The following is a 21,220-nucleotide window of genomic DNA, read 5'->3' as shown; positions in this document are numbered from 1 at the left end:
TAGTTCCGTCATTTCGCTCGGCTTGGTCATCGTACACTTGTCGCCATCCGGCGTCCCCGCGGGATTCATGATCGATTTCGTGCGTTGATTTCCGCCTGGCTTCTTTCAAACTCTGGGGTGGGCTACTGTGCCACCAAGGGGACCAAGGGGTTCGTACTTGCTCTCTTCTGGTATCTTCTCTCCTCTCAGCTTGTTCTTCTGCCGTGGCCGTCTCCGGTCGGAGGTGAGTGATCTGTGCTCTCAGATCTCTGGTTTAGGTTTTTTTTTGGGGGGTTTTTTCCCTTTCTTTGGGGGCTTTGCTTCCAGCGTGCCTCGATTTCTCGATGTGGTTGTTTCCTAGTGTCGGACTACTTGTGGTTGTGTGTGTGGTGGGTACCGTTGTCGTGTTGTTTGTCTTTACGCTCTGTGAATTGCCGTCAGTTGAGTGGGTCTTTCTTGTTGCTTTTGGGTTATTATGTTGTTCGCTTAGCCGTTGCGTTTCCTGTACATGTGTACATGTGAAGCTGTGTTAGGGTTTTGGGTCCTGGGTTCTGGGTTTGGCCGTCGGTTCTGCAGTGTTTCTTTCATTTGTTTGCTATTTTCCGTGGTTTGTTCAGTGTGCAAGGTGTTCCGTTGCCTGTTCTCCCTGCTGAAAGTAGTTTTGCTTTTTACTGTGCCCTCCTTTCTCTTATTATAGTGTGTGTTGTTCTGTTCTTTTTCAGGGTTTGGCCTTCGTGTGGAGTTCGTGGTGAACAGGTGACTGTTTCAGTTATTTTCCCCTTCTATTGCCGGTGTATTTTTGTTTGGTTCATGTGTGGTGGGTATCCTTTAGGGTTCTGCGTTTTGGGTTGTGTTGCTGAATGTGTGTTCTTCTTGGGTGCTGGCATGTTCATGGTTGATGAGTTTATTTTAGGCAATGATCAAAAGTGCCAAAAATATGAGTAATTAAAATAATCTGGTTTTTAGTTTGGATCACATATAAACTGAACTGTTAGTAATTTGTTTGTGGCGTCTTTTGATAAGCAGTAAAACAATTAGAAGTGATGGGAAGAAATAGGAGAGAATATGGAGCGAAATAAAAAAGAATATGTAGAGAATGAAAAGTGGTGCAAAGTGGCAAAATAAATTTAGTCAACAACATGTAAAATTAAAATTTAAATGTGGAAGTTCTTCTCAATAGCATGGATTTTATGTTATCTTCCTTGCGTAGAATATATGTTGGCGAGTTCTTTCTTTGAGAAATGAGTTAGGTGAATTAGGGTAATATTTAAAAAAATCCTGTGACTTTGATGGTATTTGAATTTTGAATAGAATTGATTCAAACTTTGTGGTTAATTCTTATTCCTGATCGTATGCATGCAAGATGACATGGGCTTTGTGGTTTTGCTAATTCATATGTTTGTCATCCGTTATTTTACTTTTTATCATCTGCTCATAATGGTGGTACACTGAGAGCTTTCCATTCCCCTAAAAATAGAAATTGCGAAAAAATACTGTTATAGTTTTTTCCCGCACCTATCTAGGATAAGATTTAGAATCTACCATATTCAAGACTTGTGCTTGATTTTTGCATAAATGCTTACAAAACCAAAACCTATTTTCGAATTTCGAAAGAATTGCAAAAATTTTTGCCTGGGTTTTCCCACGCAAGTTCAATAGCTCTCATTATCATCTCTGTTAAACAAAATTTATATTCTATGGTTTATTTATTTTTGGGCAAACTTATTAATTTTAAACTTAAAAATAGCAAGGGGAAAACCTGCATCTCATCTTTAAAGGAGAAAAAAGGCAACACGTGCGCTCTCTTTATGCCGTTCATTGTAATACTCTTCATTTGGTTTTCTATTTATTGCATTAAAACTCTATTTTACTTGGTTCATGTGTCTTCCCCCACTGTTTCCTTTTGCAGGTTTCCAAGACCTTCTGGCTTTCTCTTATTCTATCTTAGTCCATGAGACCAGGTAACAATTCATGCTTTGCCTCTTATGACATGCTGTGGCATATCCTTGCATATCCCTGTGGCTGTCATCATTAGGAAAAGTTTATGACTTTTCCCTGTTTTGAAATCCTGCTGGAGTTTGCTTTTTCATTCCTTCTGTTTCGCTGTCAACTTATAGATGCCGCTTACATCATTAGCAGAATTCCAAGTAATGAAGAATAGGAAAATCTTTGCTTTCTAAAGTTTTAGAAAAGGTGATCTACCAGTAAATTCCTTACTCTTCCTTCCATTAGATTTCTGTTTAACTATGCTGATCAAAATCTTGGGTTAAGCTAAATGACCATATCTTTGTTTAGCTATGATATAAACTATGTAGAATGACCATATCTTTCGTTCTGTGCCCCGAGTTCCTTCAGGACAATCTGCTCCTCAGATTGAATTGTCCACGTTTGTACAGTGGTTTTCTCTCTCTTGTTATTTGTAATTAATATAAGGAAGAGAGAAAAAAGTAGATATTATTATTAAGCCTAATGTTATCATGATATCACATGCTTTCCCCATTATCTGATTGCCTGCTTGGTCCCATCCGTCATGTTGCTCTACTTTCATGACAGAAAAGTGTATACCAATCTGAGTCTCATTATCTTCTAGGAGCAGCATCTGGATGGTTGTATTAATACGTAAATGTGATTTTTTTTTTCCCCTTTTTTCTCGCCTAAACTTTGTGCACTGTTTAAATTCCTTTTGAATCCCTTTGCTAATGAGAGCCTTGGCTATGGTGCTTTGAACAATAGGTGCTTTAGTGTAGACTCTTTTACTTAAAAATAAAATAAATAAATCGTATTGAAAATTGGATTTCAAGAAGGGAGGATTAGCAAGCTCCTCAATTGCATACGCACGGATGCCTTTATTGAGGATGCCATCTCATCAAAGTTGAGAATTTTAGTAGTATAGAGTTCATATTTTTGACGTCTTATTATCTTATATCTTTTGGTTATTGTTTCATGTTATATATTCATATCTTTTAGTTATCTTATGTCTTTTGATGTCCTATATCAAGTATGGATCCATTTGGTAGTAATACCCTGAATCAGCCTAAAGCAAGTCTCAATAGCCCTCAGGCTAAAGACGGAGGGAAGAAAAGTCTGGATAAGAAGGCAGCAGTGGATGAAGAAATGAAGAGAATGAATAAACATCCTACAAATAGTGTGTTTGCTACTCATCGGTTGAGGGTTCTCAATAAAGTCCTCCAACTTTTGTCCATTCAGGTAGAAAAACATAATGCCTGCATTTTTTGTTTTTTGTTTTTGTTTTTCAGTTATAAATTCCGAGTTCATATTGCAAGCATGCATTTGCAAAGTCAGTAGGCATATTTAAATATGTCCACTTGTAGCTTTTATTCAGCCATAGTGTTTTTTGGATGCTGCAACATTTGTTCAAAATTCATCCCATCTTCTGGTTTCCTGAATATAGTAAGTTTATAGATTGTGCCCATCTTGTCAAATGATTTCTATTGTTCTGGTGACCATTCTGTGTCATGTTGCCCATTGGCTCTCCCAGCTAACGAGCTTGACGGGAGCCCGCTCACATTGAGATGGGAGCTCGCTCCTGACAAAGATGGGAGCTTTTGTATGATCTTTGTATAAAAAAAATAGGAATTTATCACTTGGCTTTATTAATTGGTCTTTGATAAACTCATATATCTAGCCCAAGTTATGATATCTAACACTAGCCCATTTCGCTCCCAACCTTGGGAGCTTCTGTATTCCCTCACTCCCGCTTCCGCTCCCGAACCCGCTCCCACTTCCGCTCCTGAACCCGCTCCCACTTTGTGCGACTAAGGTTTCATTTTCTTCTGGGACAATGGATGACATGAATTGGAAACCAATCAAAACCGTTCTGATAGTTAGCTTAATTCCCAAGGGCATGCATTTCATGGAACAATTAGAGTTCAAACTGACTTCTTCAGTGGATCTTTTTGTTCCAAGCTTGATTTTTTATTATTGCTTCATGGAGTTATTCTAGCTAACTTGTTGAATTAGGTGATTCACATCTGTTTTTTGTTGGTTGGATTCTCGTTTCAACTCTTGTAAAAGTTTGAAGGATTAACAAATTTAACGCCTCCAAATCTGTGTGTTATATTTCGAAATGTGCATTCTAAAATATATTTCACTGGTTACTAAGTTTTCCATGTCATGTCCCAGTGCTGTGATGCTTAGGATCAACGTCAATAAACCAAAAGCTAGCGAAACTCGTAAGCCCACATTCTTCGAGTGAACTGTGTCATAATGAGGCACCATAATAACATTGGACTGGTACTTCTGTTTCTGTTTGTCTCATAGCGAAAAGATGAATGGCAATGTCTTGGTTTTATATGAGGATCTCTTGATAGGTGTGAGATCAGTGTATTTAGATTTTAGAATGGAAAGAAGGAAAAGGAACAAACTATAGTAATTTTGTACCTTCAGTTATTTTAAGCCAGTTAACCTAGATGTAGGAGAATGTTGTCTCGTTAAATATTCAATGCTTTTATCTATTGGTAAAGAAGTTTACATCAATGTAGAAGAAATTGACATTGCAGAGTGTAATTTGTGGATCCCATGTTCATCAAGGTCATACTCATTACGTTGTTGTGATCCTGATTCCCACTTATAGATGTAAATGTCATACCTCTAATCTTCCCTGGGCTGCCCTCTCACTGGCATGTTTTCACTGAATGGAAAAAAAAAAATTTGATGCTGCTGAAGTTTTCCATGCGAAATCAGCCAACCGGGCAAAAAACATTGTAAAAGAATCATGTCATGGCCATCCAAGATCAGATCGCGTCCAGAACCAGCCCATTCTGCTAATGATGCAAGTTGGCCACAAGGATAGGCAGAGGACAAAACTGTTTACAGCCAAACGAAACAACAAAACATCCTCTATAACGGACAAAAAACATCCTCTTCAATGGGCATGATTCTCGTGCTTTGCACGAGGCAGGACCTAGTTAAATTAAAAAAGACCTCATAATCTCCCAATTACTCATAGAAACCATGTTTGGTGAGATGATTAACTCACGTCCTCCGTGGTAATCAAGGTTTAAGTTCCACAAGGGATAGGGTCTGGAATTTCAAGAGTATGAATATCTTCTGAACTCTCTCGCTAACTAACTTTTCACCAACTATAAAATATGGCCAAAAAAAAAAAATTTCTCCCAATTACTCTCCCACCCAATTTTTTTGGAACTTGGGAAAAATGATGGAAAGTGGGGGGAAAAATGAGAGGAAAATAGGAGAAAATAATTAAAACTTGAATGTGCTAGGGACAAAGAAAATGGCCAAAGAAAAAACGCTTAAAGTGTACATGAATGGCTCATTCATTGTGCAGTGAATCTGAGCCATTCATGTACACTTTAAGAGTTTTTTCTTTGTTCATTTTCTTTACACTTAGCATTTCTCTTCTTCTTCTTTTTCCTCCAATCCAAACAATTGGAGGAATTTTTTTTAACTTTTCTTTCTTTTCTCTCATTTTTTCTAAGTTCCAAATAAGGCCGGTTAAATCGATAAACTAGTACTTATATTTCTTCGGTCCAGTAATATTCCACAGAAGATGTCTAATTCGCACATATAAGAATACGTATTTTTGTGCATTAATTGAGACATTTAAAATGGTGTGAAGAAATTTTACAAATTATGCACAGATGTGCATTACTACTTTCTATGCAGAAATTATGAGTCTGCAGGAAAGATCGAGGGAGTATATTTCATTCAATTAAATAAGATTAAAGAATCCTACAATTCACTTAATGTCCATCGGTGCTGCTTTATGTTCATCTTTAAAAGTACGTATTTTGAATTTTGTTTTTCAAAAATTCGAGATATTTTATTTTATATTATATTACCTTAGCATTAGTTTCTTTTTAAGAAAAAATAATGCATCTTTTGAAAGATCAGGTTTATGCGCCAGGTATTTGTTTAGAGCAAGTAGTAATTTTGAAAGAGGAAAAAGAGTTTTCAAAAAAAAAAAAACACAGAAAAAAGAAACAAAATGGTTTTTTACCCAGATGAATCTTAGCCGTCCACGTATATGGAGCCCCGCCTCAACCAGTCCCGTCTCTCTCTCTCCTCTAGGCGCTACTGTAGCTTCTCGCCGTCTCCCTTCCCAGTCGAAGTCTCCATCTCATGCCGGCGTCTCTCCCCACCTGTGGTGCTCTCGATTCAAACTATTCATCCCTCAAAGGTACTTTCCAAACCCATCCTTTTTTTAATCATTGGAATCAGTTCATTTTGAATAACAAATTCCACACGGCGATTAGTGGAATTCTGGAATGAAATCTTTACAAAAGGTCAGCAGCCGAGTGAATTGTTCTTGTTGTTTAATAGTAGAAAAGTTCTATCTCCTGGAGCGAGTGAGATGTTTGGAGAGAGAAATTGGCGTATTACTTACTGATGTTTTGTTCTTCCATCATCCTTGATGATCTGGTGTTCGATGTAGAAATCAGAATGAAAAATGAATTGGGTTTGACACGATGTTTGCAATACCATTTGAAGTTGCTAACAATGGAACTTCTGCCTCGATGTAGAAATCAAAACGAAAAATGAATTGGGTTTGACACCATATTTGCAATATCATTTGAAGTTGCTAGCAATGGAACTTTCGCTTCGATGTAGAAATCAAAACGAAAAAATGAATTTGGTTTGACACCATATTTGCAATATCATTTGAAGTTGCTAACAATGGAACTTTCGCTTTATTTGTTATTTCTCTCCTTGAATAACCCTGTCCAGATTTTCTTGGGGACTTGCAGAGAGAATAAAGAACAGTGCAAAAGCTAAAAACCCTGGTAGTAATCCATGAGGCGAGGAGCTTTTCAACTCGGCAGATTGTGGTTCTACAACGCTCGCAATCTTCCTTCTCATCTTCCGGTCGCCAATCCAAATCTCAATAACAGCAGCCCTTCTCGCATTTCTTCTCTCTCTGACGTGATTTCTTCTTCTTCCAACTTGAGGAGGCTTTTCTCATCCGAAAGCGATTCGCCCCATGGAAACCCTAGTTCTAACCCTGACCCCCTTCCAGAAGAAACTAGCTTGCAGCCCCAAACCCAGAAAAAGAGGGATGTCTCTGTGGATGTTCAAGACGTCAGCAACAAAGGTGCTGTTCTTTTGCTTCCTGTGAATTTGTTTGGAAAATAAGTTTTTTCTTTCTTGTTTTTGCGTTTAAACATGTTGCTCTGCACTATTGGCTTTTCCATGATGTTAAAAAACTAGATTAACTAACTTCAAATGGTCGAAAATTTAAGGACTTGTGCATACATATGCATTTACTATCTGTAATGCACCCGAGTGGCACATGATTCTTAGTTGGTTCATCTACTCATAGTGTCTGTACTTCCCTAACGGCTTGCTATATTTTGTGAGTGATTGTTGGTTTCTGTCACCTTTTTGTGTGTGTGTGTGTGTGTTACTGGTTATCCTACAATTATGTAATATCTTCACTAGAAGTTGCGTTTGAAAACCGAAATGGCCTCCCTCGAAATTTGAAATACAAATGCCTAATCTGGTGTGCCACACATGGCATTTTGGTTTTGACCATCAAACATGGAAGACATGGCATTTTGTTTCTTGTATTGGTATACATGCGTATACATACATTATCTATGAGTTGAGCTCTGTCCTACCTGTTTTGTAATTTAATAGTACTGGGTACATCTTCTGTTTATGGATCTTTGGTTATCAAAAGTATTCGTCCTGTGCAAATGTATCCGAGTGTTTCCCTCAACTTCTTGAGATCTGATTATTTTTTCGGTCTTGCTTATCTGCGCTTTTTATTCTTTTTGTTGCAGAGCTGAAAATACGTATTGAAAAGTACTTTAAAAAAGGTGATGAAGAGGCACTCCCATCCATTCTTGAAGCAATAATCCAACGAAAGTTAATAGGAAAGCACGAGGAAACCGATGATGAGCTGATAGAAGAACTTAGTAGCAAGCCGGTGGACGGTGTTGAAGACAATGAGTTTGAATCTGATTTTGAGGAGTTGTACGAGACTGATGAAGATATTGATGATTTGTATAATGCAACGGATATTGTGAAGAAGAGGATGGTTAAAGATGAATTCTTCCACATGGACAACAAGAAGTGGGGAGATATGATTAATGAGGCAATGAATCATGGATTTCTTAAGGATACCAGGAAATGTGAGGCAATTCTAGAGGACATGCTTAGCTGGGATAAGCTCCTTCCAGGTATATCCCTATATGCTTGTGATATTGGTGGAGTCTTTGTATCTTCTGCTTTTCTTCCAAGTAGTTTCTTTCTACATGGATATCTTGGTTCTATCAACCAATTTGTTGTTCTTGGCTTCTTTTAATGGAACCCTTCATTCGAGTTTCTAGGATGGTGTGCCTCACTTTCCAAGTCTTTGTGGATTCAAATGGACAATTGCAATTTGGTGACGGTTTACCATTTTTTAGAACTTTTGACCCTATATGCAACTCTTCTCAAGTAGAACATGATGACTTTTCTTCATGAATGTTTCTCTTTTTGGATTTCTCCACTCACACTGCATTTGGATCAAGGGTTTGGATTAAGGAAAACGAAATAGGATTTTGAAGGATCTACCATCTCACAATGATTCCATCTTCACCTTTTCATTTTTTCCTTGACTAACTCTCCATTCGCTGAAAACCAAATAAGGGAAAAGTTGTAGAAGGGTCCCATCTCCTACTGTTGTATTGTTTAGGGGCTAGCCAGATAATAATTATATGATTTGGAAGAACTGTTTTGTGCGAAGAAACTTCCAATTTATTGGAAGAATGGCCCTTTCCACGTATGGAGGATGTTATTATCTGCAATGTTACATGGACTCGGGTACGAGTATCAGGTGTGGGTGCAAGTCCAAGCGTCGGATCTTCCTAAACTTAAATCTTAGGATACGTGGATATGTGTCCCCAACTTGGGTACGGGTATGGGGACACGTCTTGAACTCTTATTTGTATTATATATTGCATAATTTTCTCAGATTATGTATCGTAAAGTATGTTTACAAATGTATTTAAACAAGAAAAGGTTAAGAAAATTATGTTTTTGCTACGGAGTATTTCCCTATTTCTTGTCTATGTGAAATACTTGAAATATCGCTTTTTCTAGCTAATTTGATATTCCTTTTCTGTTAGTATCTTAACAATTAGAGGATTCAAGTGTCCAAAATGATACGGGTGTCGGACACATTGACCCGGGTACTTTAGCCAAAATGAAGGATCCATATAACCTATGGAGCACGGGTACCGGTACGGGTACGGGTACGGGAAACGGCAAAACCCCAAAAAAGTAGGGTACGGGTACGGCGGGGGTACGGCGAATAGATATATAATTTTTTTCTATTTTTTATTGCTTTAAATGAAATATAAACCCATTTTACCAACAAAATGTAAGATAGATAAAAGTTCGAAGTTCATACATCAAATTCAACGTGCCTAGATCAAAGCTAGATGAGTTTCTTGTTCCTTACATACCAATAGTACTTACAAACATTGACTCAGTGTAAACGTGTATGTGTATATAAAAGAGAGAGAACTTACGTCTTCTGTTCCGATTTGGAGCCCTAGACCGCTGCCTCTCTCAGTGACTCAGTAAACGTGTATGTGTATATAAAAGACAAAAAAATTACACAATAAGCCCATATTTTATAATTATTTACAAAAAAATCCCTGAAATTTTGAAAAAAAAATCATTTTGGGCTAAAACGTACCCATGCCGTACCCATGCCGTACCCTTGCCGTACCCATGCCGTACCCATGCCGTACCCAAAATTATCAAAAGTACCCGATCAAATTTTGCCGTACCCATGCCGTACCCGGTACGTTTTTGCCGTACCGGCGCCGTACCCGTACCCAGTACGGGTACGGCGACATTTCTGAAGTACCCGTGCTTCATAGCATATAACACATATTATCTGCATTAAGTTAGTTTTTTGCAGTCATTTTTCCTCGATTTGGTTTCCAATAGTTATCTGGGTTTATATATTCTATCGCTAGGCGCACGTAGGTTGGAGTCGTCAAACATTTTTCTTTCCCATACAAGTTGTCTGGAGTATGTTTGATTCGATTCCTTTGATAATAAAAAAAGAGTATTTTTTGTAGCGGTGAAATATTAGCATTGTGCTATTCATTCTATTTCTATGAGGGAAGTGTTAAATTTTCCCCCGGTGCAATTTTCTCAGATGAGATAAAGCAGAAAGTGGAGAAAAAATTTAATGAGATAGGTGACATGGTTGAAAGGGGGGAGATTGAAGTTGAAAAAGGTTATGAGCTTTTCAAGGATTTTGAAGATGAGATGGTTTTGGAATGTGGTAAGATGATGGAGGCAGAGGGACCTCCACAGTGTAATGATACCTCTGTGCCAGACAAGAAAAAGAATATAGATGACCCACCAGGTGAGGGGCCAGTTCTCAGGTGGCAGACCCGTGTTGTATTGGCTCCCGGTGGTGATGCATGGCACCCCAAAAACAGAAAAGTGAAGATGGCTGTTACTGTCAAAGAGCTTGGGCTCTCAAAGCATCAATTTCGTCGTCTGCGGGAACTCGTTGGAAAGCGCTACCATCCGGGGAAAGATGAGCTAACAATCACCAGTGAGAGGTAAAGCCCAATACACATTGATTCACTTGTTAGGATTTTCACTACAGGAATTGGAAGGTGTAAAACATCCGTTAAAGACTTGAATTTGAGCTCCATGGATGCACTTCTAATAAATATATTATCCTGCTTGTCAGAGAAGAGGAACATTGGTTTGACCATCTAACCTATGAAGTAGGTGAAATAGTTTTCTTTGCAAAATTTTGATTTAATTGTTCCTATTGGTCTTGTTGTCAGGTTTGAACATCGGGAGGAGAACAGAAAGGATTGTCTTAGGACTCTATTTGCACTCATTGAGGAAGCCGGAAAAGCTGATAAGCTTGTGGAGGAGGTTCGAACTCGTTATGCCAAGGGGAGACTCAGAGCCAATACACAGTTCATGGAGAGGTTGCGTACCAAGTCCATGGAAAATAAAGGATCCAAGGTTTTGCCTGCTTGAAGAAATAATTCTCAGTGGCTCTTCTTGAAAAAGTAAAGAAAAGTACTTGGGGTACTACCATTTAATCTGTTTCACTCTGCCACGACTTAGTTTGACACTTTTTCTTATGCCTTCCTCTCTCTCTCTCTCTCTCAAATCTCACTGCACTGACCATAGTAAAACCTTGTTTTGTTGTAGCTCCGGACGTGCCTTCCAAAGGGTTTTTGAATCGCACTCAACTGCAATTTGAGCTTCAACGGAAGGTCAATTCTCTGTACTGCAACTCGCTGGGAACATCCACTGAAGAAGCACTTAGAGCGACACTTGTTATTCCTGTTGAATATGGTTCGAGACCCCCAATTGATTTCGCTTCTGGGATTTCTTCTTTTCTTCTACACATTTCCAAAAATATTTTGTTGCTTCCTGTTGTCAGTTTTTTTGGAAACAGATGGTTAATCGGTTTTGTTTCTGGTAAAATATAAAACTGGTTTCTGTTTATTCCTGCTCAAATTATGTTCTGGTTTCGCTGAGTAATGGGCCCATGGCTTTAATTAGTTGCAGTTTTTTCAGTTTAAAGCCCCTGATATGCACAGATTTCTCAGGTCGCATTTTTACAGTATCCGATAAGCTTTGTCGATACTCTTATGAAGGAGTACAAAAAATGCTCCTCTCTTTAGGCAATACTGCTGCTAAATGCTTTTTTCTTGTTTTGGGGTTAAGTCCTTCGGTATAATTACACTGGCTTTCATCCCAGCAGAGTTGATTGCTTCTTCAACTCATTTTGTTGCCATATTTTCGTGGGCCTCAAGTGGCTAAACGGGCTTAAAATAAAGGCTCTGGGGTACGATAACTGGTCGTGTATCTTCAAGTACTCCATCTGTTCCGAAACGATAGTCTACTACAAAAAGATGTGCATTGAGATTTTTAATGTAATGTCAAAAAATTTAAGAAACTAATTATGGGAGTTTTTGACTTTTTTTATTTGAAAAGTGCATGTCTTTTCGTTGTAAATTATTATTTAAGAACATAGGGAGTATTAAGCATCTGCAAAACTCATCTCATGAAATAAAGGACAAGTGCGGCCATAATCTTAAAAAGAAGACAAGTTATTTCTGTTTGAGCTGTTGTTTGACTTGGAAAAAGTATGTTCGAGACTAAAATGTCCTATAAACAAAAAGAGTTTAAATATATTTTTAAAATTCGTTAAGCCTTCAAATTTAATTTGAATGTTTGATTCGGTTCTATAAGCTTGTGATGTGTAAAATTGGGTCACATGCCCACATCTAGCCCTTACAACCTCACTACCTATGTAGATTGTGTGCATAGACCACTTTATGAGGCTCATTTTGAGATCTCATGCAAATCATTCGATTCGTTTATTAAATTTAAAATATTTTTCTGAATGGTTCAGCAAAAAAATCAAATTATGTAGTTGATCCAATCTTTTAATTTTTTATTTAAATTTGAGCCCCACAAAGGTGTCCTCAACTAACAATTAGGCAAGGTTTGGAACCCTCCACCAATGGGAGGACCCCTCTTGTACATAGACTCATAGCTACTAGACTAGAGAATCCCCATTCTATCATTAGCTATGGGTTCGAATCTAAGAGAATTCTTGAGAATCTTTGCTATATATATATATATATATATATATATATATATTCAATCAGGTAAGGGCGCCCTTACCTTGTTAAGGTAAGGACCTCCCATTTTTCGATCGAATTTCGATGATCCGAGCCGCTCAATGTGTTGAGAACGTGATTTTAAGGGTACTCGCAAGAAATCGGCAAAAAAAAGGACCGGGAAGGGCTTTATCCGAGCAGTTTTTGTTTGTTTTTTATCGAACGGTTCAAATAAAAACTGTTCGAATGAAGCCCTTCCTAATTTTTTTTTTTGCTGATTTCTCGCGGGTACCCTTAAAATCACGTTCTGAACACATTGAGCGGCTCGGATCATCGAAATTCGATCGGAAAAAGGGAGAAAAAGGGAAGCCCTTACCTTGTTAAGGTAAGGGCGCCCTTACCTGAAGGGGACTGTGTGTATATATATATATATGTGTGTGTGTGTGTGTGTGTGTGTGTGTGTCTTTTTTGAACAATAATGATAAAATTGAAATTGGGTCAAAATCTTTACAGGGTAGGATGCTTCGCTTGCCCGTCGTCCTTTATGGCGCTGGGTTAAGGCTTGCATTTCATATTATTGTGTACATTATAGCATCTTGAATTGCGGAGTCAGTATTAGTATAGTAACAGTCAAGTTTGGAAAATATATTGGTACATATGTATACTAGAACCTCCTGGGGTTGGTAAGGCGAAAATGGGGCCACATCCAGAAGTTGGAATAACTCAGAAAGAGAATAGCGCTTAGCCCAGCAGAAAAGAAAGGAAGATCGGCCAGATAGCTACCAAGAAGCACAAGCCAGAAAAAACAATGTGTGCGCCAGCCGCACGTTCGTAACTCTAAATCCCCGGGTTCGTGACAGTCCCCTTGTGATACTCCGCTATTGGATTTGAACCAATGACTTCAGCTGTATGAAAGTAATACTCTAACCACTGAGTTAAGTAGGTCATTTTGCTTGACACTTCCTTGCTATGCAGCACCGGGTTTTCGCTAGCTAATAGATTTGTCATCGCTTGCCCTTTGATCGCCTTCTGTGGGGTGCAGAGGTCACCGCACGATAGGAGGAAGCATCTGAGCAAGCAGTTTTTAATCCAATTGTCGACCCGGACCCTGCCACCAGCATCTCTGGAACCCTTTTCAGAAGACCCAATTCTAGATTCGATCCAAGTTCTGACTGTTAAACCAAGCTGTACGATTAGATACCAGAGTCAATGGTATCTAACAAGTTTTTTTATTCCCATTTTTTTTTATTGATTTTTTTTCCATTGCATTAAAATTGGATTCCGCTTGATTGTATTTAATTGTATTTCATACAAGAGAATCAAATCAAAATCGAGTGTACTTGGAAGAGGAAAAAGCTGACCTCCAAAGCGAGCAGCGCCAGGTTTCATTCTTTGGTGGGATCCACAGATCTTAATGAAAAATTAGAATATTAAATTAAACAATTATATCTATCTGATTGAACTGATTTTTTAAAAAATCATTCGGAAAAAAACTTTAATTAAAAAAAAATGACCTCTCTCTCATCATGCATTACTCTCTCTCTCTCCTCGGCGTCTTCGTCTCCCTCCTTGTCTCTGGTGTCCTAGAGTCGACGCCGTCCACCGCAACTCAGTCTAAGTGTAACGCCCCGATTTTCGGACACGTTAATTAAATCATTTTCAAATGATTTAATAATTCATAAAACTGATATATAAGAAATGAAATTTTATTAAACAGAATTTAGCAAAAGAAACCTCAAATACCAAATTTAAACCTACTTAATTGTTTTACGAACCAACAAGATGAAATAGAGTTTGACAAATGTGATAACACTTATGAAAATTTAATTAAAGTACGTCAAAAAGACAGAGCTTCTAAGGGTATGGCCTCCAAGGCTCAACAAACTCCCCTTCCTCAGTTGGGAGGTCCTCATTCTGGTACGGATCATCTTGCAGCGGATTCTGCTCTTCGGTCTCCTAATTACCTGGCATGAAACGCCAGCCCAACGGCACTATAATGAGTTTTGAAACTCAGTAGATAATTCCAACCCTACTGCCCCCTTACCTTACAATTAGCAGATCAATAATATAATAATTCATAATATACAGAAAGTACAGAACAATAGCACATCGTCTTTTTCTTTACTATCCATCATCTTACATGAAATCTAAGAATCATCTCCACGAGATCCTTTCCTCCCACATTCACTAACTACAACCGTCTCATGGGCCCACCATTCCTCTTACTTATCCTGCACCAGGGTCTTAGGTGAGCGCACCTAAGTTATGTACCGAGTATGTTCTCACTTAAGACCATAACAGGAGGATTGAGTCATCCCATGACGTATCGTACATTAGGGTCGGACATCCACTACCCCACGCTAACTATAACCGTCTCATGGGACCCATTCTCTTTCTCCAAGAGAAACTTTCCATGACGTATCATACATTAACGTCTCACTAACTATAACCGTCTCATAGGACCCATTCTCTTCCTCGAAGAGAAACTTCCCATGACATATCATACGTTAGTGTCACAACACCGGGCCCCGCAAGTAACCCATTTCAACACAGGGCTCCATAGGTTACCCTTGTCATCGCCATGGCTCAAATCACAACTCACATACTCACACTTCCAACACTTTACCAATTTCCATTTACTTAACATCGTCTATATGAGTCACTACTCGTAACCACCCTGTGAAACTTATTTGTCCAATCTACAACCACAACAATAATACTTCATAATAGCTTAATCAACAAACAACATGTATCTCAAAAGAAAGCAAGCATAGCAATGGGTATTGTGCAAGTATGTAAACACATAATATTTTATGATTGGCCGATGCCCTTAAGGTTCGTTGACAAGTAAATTGATATTAGTTTTTATTAATCTCTTTTTAGGGTCGTTAACAATAAAAATAATAATACCAAAAATAATTTTATTCTTTACTAAACCTAATACTTTTAGTTACTAAATCCTTTCGAGGTTAACATATATCGCAGATCCCAAAGAAATAGTCATAGGTGTATCCTAAAAGTTTAAAAATTTAGCACAGGTGGTAAAATAATTAATTTCACATAGTTTAGGATCATATTTTAATACAAACCAAGACACAGGGGGTAAATTGTAATTTTTGACGGATGGGTTCCTATGACGTCAGTCGTCTTCCACCTAGTACTGTACGGACGCAGTTATATATATAACGTATATATATGGTTTACATCCGGAATTTCAAACGGGTCGTGTGATCAATCCCGACATCGAAAATGGGCTTATTATACCTTTCCAGAATCGTCTCAACAAGACGAACAAGATGAACGGATCAGATTTTCCATTTGAATAGTTTCACAAAAAAAAAACAGATCTGAACAGAAAACGGGAATTTTCGATTTCTTCAACGCACAATGCATGGATTTGTTTCTTTTCAATTCCTATCATTACAACTAATATAATAACACATTTATATACTTAGGAGAAATGAGTGATTATACTACCTCGAATTCGGTTACAAGCGAAAAAACGGATTCTGGATGGTTTCAGAAAAAGGAAAAAGACGGTGGCGGCGGAGAACTCGGGGCTGACTTTAGTTGAGCGGTGGGTGTTTCTCTCCACAATTATGCAGCTACGAAAATGATCTGGCTATCAATTTTCGGATTATAAGAGGTGTGGGTTTTGTATAGAGAAGTGAGAGAGATGGGGTGCAAGTGTAGTGATAGTAGGAGTGTGGAGGATAAGTGTGGAGGTGATGGAGTGTGAGAGGGAACTAAGAGGAGAAGAGAGAGTGAGAGAGAGGGCTGCCGAGAGTGGTGAGAGGAAATTCCATAAATTATGGGATGGAAAAATGTTAGGGTGTGGGTGAGTTAGTTAGGAGAGAATACAAGATAAGTATAAATGCAAACATATATATATATATATATATATATGTAAGGTTTAGAATTATCTTGAATAAATACTTATGATTAATTCTAATTATACATTTAATCATGTAGTCATATTAATGAACCTAATTAATTTATGAATTAACAAATTAACATTTCAAATTTTTATTTATCTAAAATTTAGGAATGTTACACTAAGTATTCGTCTTTCGAATAGGAATTGCGTTCCTGTGGAGGACCCCAAAAATAGTACTCCTATCTTAGTGTCATCTCAAACCAATAAAATTTGATATATATTGGCAATATTGCATTCCCGTACTGTTTCTATTTTGGCTTTGAGCATTTTGTTTTGCGTAATTGCATCTCAACGAAGGCTACTCTTGAGTCTTGAGGGCAATAAACCGCATCCTATGAAGAGTAAGCACAAGTACCACCACTCCGTAGACAAGTAATTAGTTGATGATCTTTTAATCTTAATCAACCATTGACATAGCCCAGAAATATTTTCCAATTGTTCGAATTCTGGATGCCAAACGATATTATGCTCAAAATGATTAAGCTCCCTTTTTAAAATTGTTATTTGAACTTTTCAATTCCTGAAAATTCTTCCGAACATGCCCATGAATAGTACTTTTGTTTGTTGCAACTTAATTCAGGGTTACCTACTCAAGATTCATACCGGAATAATAGGAGCCTTCCTCAAGGCAATCAGAGTGCTGAGAATTTTTTTTGGATACGGAGCATACCAAGAGTGTTGGTATCCCTTCCGGTCTATTTCTAATTTTTCGGCTATTTTTTATCACACTTGGATGATCGGCCCCATTCATTTTGTAGAGTTCGGCAAGAACCTTAACCATATCAAAAATCGTGTTCATCGAATTTTTGTAAATACATGATTGGCACACGTAAAAATTGAAGAAAACCAAAACTGGATCCAAAACCATACTAAATCACAACCAAGTTTTTGCTTTTGTTTTTTTTTACAATTTTCACGTGTGCCGATCATGTATCTACTAAAATCCGATGAACACAAATTTTTGTATGACTAAGGTTCTTGCCGAACTCTACAAAATGAACTGAGCCGATCATCCAAGTGTGATTGGAAAATGGCCGAAAAATTAAAAACAGATCAGAGAGGATACCACCACCCTTGATATCCCCGGTATACAGAAAAATTTCTCATAGTGCTACATCATTGTGCTTTTTTTGAAGCATTTAAAGAAGCTTCTCTTGAGCATATATAATCTGATTACAATCCCATATGTTTGATAACTCCCTTCAACCATGGGATTGGACTAATAAGGCGGCGGGGCGTGTCCTTAATTCTTTGTTTGGTTTGGTAAAACATGGTTGAATTGGTAGTCCCATTGAACTATTAATCCCTAAAAATGAGGGTATTAGCAATACCATGGGGTGGTACGTATTGATAATCCTATTCTCCCCACTTAGAGTTAAAAGCTTCCTCAATGGGTAGTTCAAAACTTTATTTAAAGAGGCACGTAGTTCTAAATTTGAGAAGAAAAAAAACAGCCTTTAAAAAATTGAGTAAAACATAATATGCTGTAGATTTGAAAAAGGACTTGAAATGCTCTAACTATTTGTTGTCCCTTTACACTTTTGCACAAATAAATGCATAAACACTCACAAAAGTGTTTAGGCTTCACACACTACACCACTGGTGTGTAGTTTACTATAAGAAATTACACAATTGCCGACTAAAATTTTCGACTAAATAAAATTTAGTCGCCAATTGTTGAACCATTATCGACTAAATGAATTTTAGTCGGTAAATGTACAACTAAAACTATAATTAGTCTGGGAATATCAATTGTTTCCCGAAATTAAAAAAATAATAAATGAAATAAATATGCCGACTAAATAATTTAGTCGGTAAATTTTAATAAATTCCGACTAAAACTATATTTAGTCGGGGAATATCTATTCTTCCCGAAATTAAGGAACCAATAAATGAAATAAATATGTCGACTAAATATTTTTAGTCGGGAAATGTAAATAAAGGCCGACTAAGTCTATATTTAGTCGGGGAATTTCCCGAAATTAAAAAAACCAATAAATAAAATAAATATGCCGACTAAATCATTTGGTCGGAAAATGTAATTTTTTGCCGACTAAAATTATAATTTAGTCGGGAAATATATTTTTTTTTCCATTTTTAAAAATTTCAAGAAAGACGGTAATTGTTCAACTACATTGATCACAATGCAACCTTCCCGATCGAAACCATTCATTTTTTCTTCTTCTTAATCATAACATTCTCATAAAATTTTGGCTCGATCGGGAAAACAAGTTCCGCCTTTAACAACACACAAATTCTTTCATAAAAAGAATTTTACTGTCCAATCAAGTTTCTATCCATATGTGGGTAACTTCATTCTTGGTATGAATGATCTAATTTGTATTACGTCCAATGTAGATGATTTTGATTGCCAAAAAAGACTTCAAGCAAGGCTCGGTTAGTACACTATAACACTTAAACATCTTTGAAGGCATTAAATGTCTTTCGATCAGTGTGGTCGCCGATATCTAATGATCTCCAATTTTTCGTGACAATGCTATAATCGGTAAGACGTAAAATCCTAACGGTTCAGATCGAGCGTTAAAAAAAATGAGCCGGCAACTACCTTTAAAATCTATACATTGATTTTACTTGTTTCTGAATCAAAGATTTTGGGTTATAGTCCAATGTATAGTAGACCGATGATCGTAACACAATCACAATGATTGATTCTGTTCATTTTGTTGTACTTCGTGTTTTAATCATTCTCGTAAAATTTTGGGTTTATCGGGTTTTGAAACCCCCTTTATCGGGACGCAGATTCATTATTAGAATATGATATTTTATGTCCGATCAAGTATTTCAGGATAAGAGATTTACTTCATTTTTTGTAGGAATGATTTATTCCCTCTTACGTAAAAGATAGACAGTTCTGATTTAAAAAAAAAAAACTTAGGCCGCCCTCGAGCTGTGCACTATAGGGACTTTAACCATTTTTTTTTATCGGCACGACTTTAAACTTGGAGCACTTATTAGCCTATTTATATATTAAAAAAATATGGTTAATCCGTTTGAATCAGTACGAAGATAATATTTTTTTGATTATTTTATCCTAAAGGGTCATAATTAATTTTTGCTTCCAGAGACAAATGTGAGAGCCATAGAACAAAATGAAAGAGCAAGTATTTAATTATGAAAGTCCTACAGACAAATATTAATTATGACTCTTTCTCAAAAATAAGATCTTCACACCTTTTTAAAAAAAAGATCTTTGCACCTTTTTTATTCTGTTTGAATCGGTAAAAAAAATCTTATTTTTCTGATCATTTTAAATGAAAAGAAGATACTTGAAACAAAAATTAAATATGACTCTTTAGAAATAATATGATTAGAAAAATAAAATTTCAAAATTAAAATAAAAAATGAATTACTTCAAGTTTAATTTCAAAAATAATATTGATTCATTCACTTAAGGAGTATAAAGTATCAGAAATGATTCTCACACAGAGAATTTTGCACATATTTTGCACATACATTTTTTTGGGGTCCATATTGGGATCCCACAAAATGATCCGAACTGCTTATCTTTTTAAAATATTTTTTGGAGGGTTCCTGTAAAAACTCAGCTCCAATGGATATCGGTAAGAGCTTTCTCAGAAATCGTAGGGCGAATCATTCTGTTTTGCCCTACGAATTCTGAGGAAGCCCTTACCGATATCTGTTGGAGCTGATTTTTTACAGGAATCCTCCAAAAAATATTTTAAAAAAGATGAGCGGTTCGGATGATTTTGTGGGACCCCGATATGGGCCCCACAAAAATATATGTGCAACATATGTGTAAAATTATCCGTGCAAGTAGCACAATTGATAAAGTATATAAGTTAAAATTGCATACGTTTGAAACAAGTACATGGCTAGTTGATTGATAAGTGGCTGGGCATGCGAACGGGAGGTCGGGGTTTCGAAACTTGGCAATGGCACTTCCCAAATTAAAAGGGAGAATACAGAATTCCACGTGGCCGTTCGAGGTGCCACATCATGCCAATGTGGAATATTCTTTTTCTGGTGCTGACGTCACATGGAAATTACTATTAGCGACTTCCCGAATTAAAAGGGACAATATGGAATTCCACGTGGCCGTTCGAGGTGCCACATCATGCCAATGTGGAATATTCTTTTTCGGGTGTTGACGTCACATGGAAATTACTATTAGCGACTAAAGTATTTGGTCGCTAATGATGTATATTCACCGACTAACAGGATTTAGCGACTAACGCTTTTTAGTCGGGGAAAAGGACATTTGGCGACTAAACCTTGCCGACTCACATTTCTCGACTAAATTATTTAGTCGGGAAAACCCTTTGATGACTAAAAAGTAGACATTCGGCGACTAAAACGTTAGTCGGGAATGGTGTAATTTGTTGTAGTCGGAGCCCACACACCTTATGCGAGGGTGTTGTGTTTTTGTTTATGCAAAGGTTTGTAGTTTTAGAATTCTCCTTAGTGTTTTGATTCAATTATTTTGCCCTACTTTCTTAAGTAGAATGATGCTATGGTGTCTCCGGTCATTTTGGAAACAATGTAATTTTTGGCATAACTTCACCATTATGAGCATAACTAAAACCCATTACAAGCATAACAGAATTCAAACAAATCATAACCAAGGAATATCCAAAAAAGCAACCAAGGCATAACAAGTTATGCCTTGTTATGATTTTGTTATGCTTGTAATGAGTTTTGATTATGCTCATAATGATTTTGTTATATCAAAAGT

The 21,220-nt window shown here is 37.1% G+C and overlaps 1 protein-coding gene across 3 annotated transcripts; it reads left to right on the top strand.

Annotated features, from left to right (window-relative positions):
- The first annotated feature begins 108 nt into the window (after window positions 1–108).
- LOC131302680 (uncharacterized) lies at window positions 109–11,445 on the top strand. Of its 3 annotated transcripts, XR_009191880.1 has the most exons (9): window positions 109–223; window positions 702–770; window positions 1,889–1,940; window positions 2,979–3,186; window positions 6,708–7,051; window positions 7,743–8,141; window positions 10,118–10,532; window positions 10,767–11,019; window positions 11,146–11,445. XR_009191880.1 is itself a non-coding variant. In XM_058329434.1 (6 exons), the coding sequence occupies exons 2-5, from the start codon at window positions 6,754–6,756 to the stop codon at window positions 10,966–10,968; spliced, it is 1,314 nt and encodes a 437-aa protein (XP_058185417.1). In that variant the 5' UTR covers window positions 6,025–6,139; window positions 6,708–6,753; the 3' UTR covers window positions 10,969–11,000; window positions 11,146–11,445. The 3 variants fall into 3 exon arrangements, 1 of the variants encoding a protein (XP_058185417.1); XR_009191879.1 differs by lacking the exons at window positions 109–223; window positions 702–770; window positions 1,889–1,940; window positions 2,979–3,186 and adding an exon at window positions 6,025–6,139; XM_058329434.1 differs by lacking the exons at window positions 109–223; window positions 702–770; window positions 1,889–1,940; window positions 2,979–3,186 and adding an exon at window positions 6,025–6,139 and having other exon boundaries at window positions 10,767–11,000.
- Window positions 11,446–21,220: the final 9,775 nt, after the last annotated feature.

Source organism: Rhododendron vialii, chromosome 10a, assembly GCF_030253575.1.
Source record: "Rhododendron vialii isolate Sample 1 chromosome 10a, ASM3025357v1".
Lineage (NCBI taxonomy): Eukaryota > Viridiplantae > Streptophyta > Magnoliopsida > Ericales > Ericaceae > Rhododendron > Rhododendron vialii.
The sequence above is the reverse complement of the archived record's forward strand: the minus strand, read 5'-3'. Positions and strand labels throughout refer to the sequence as shown.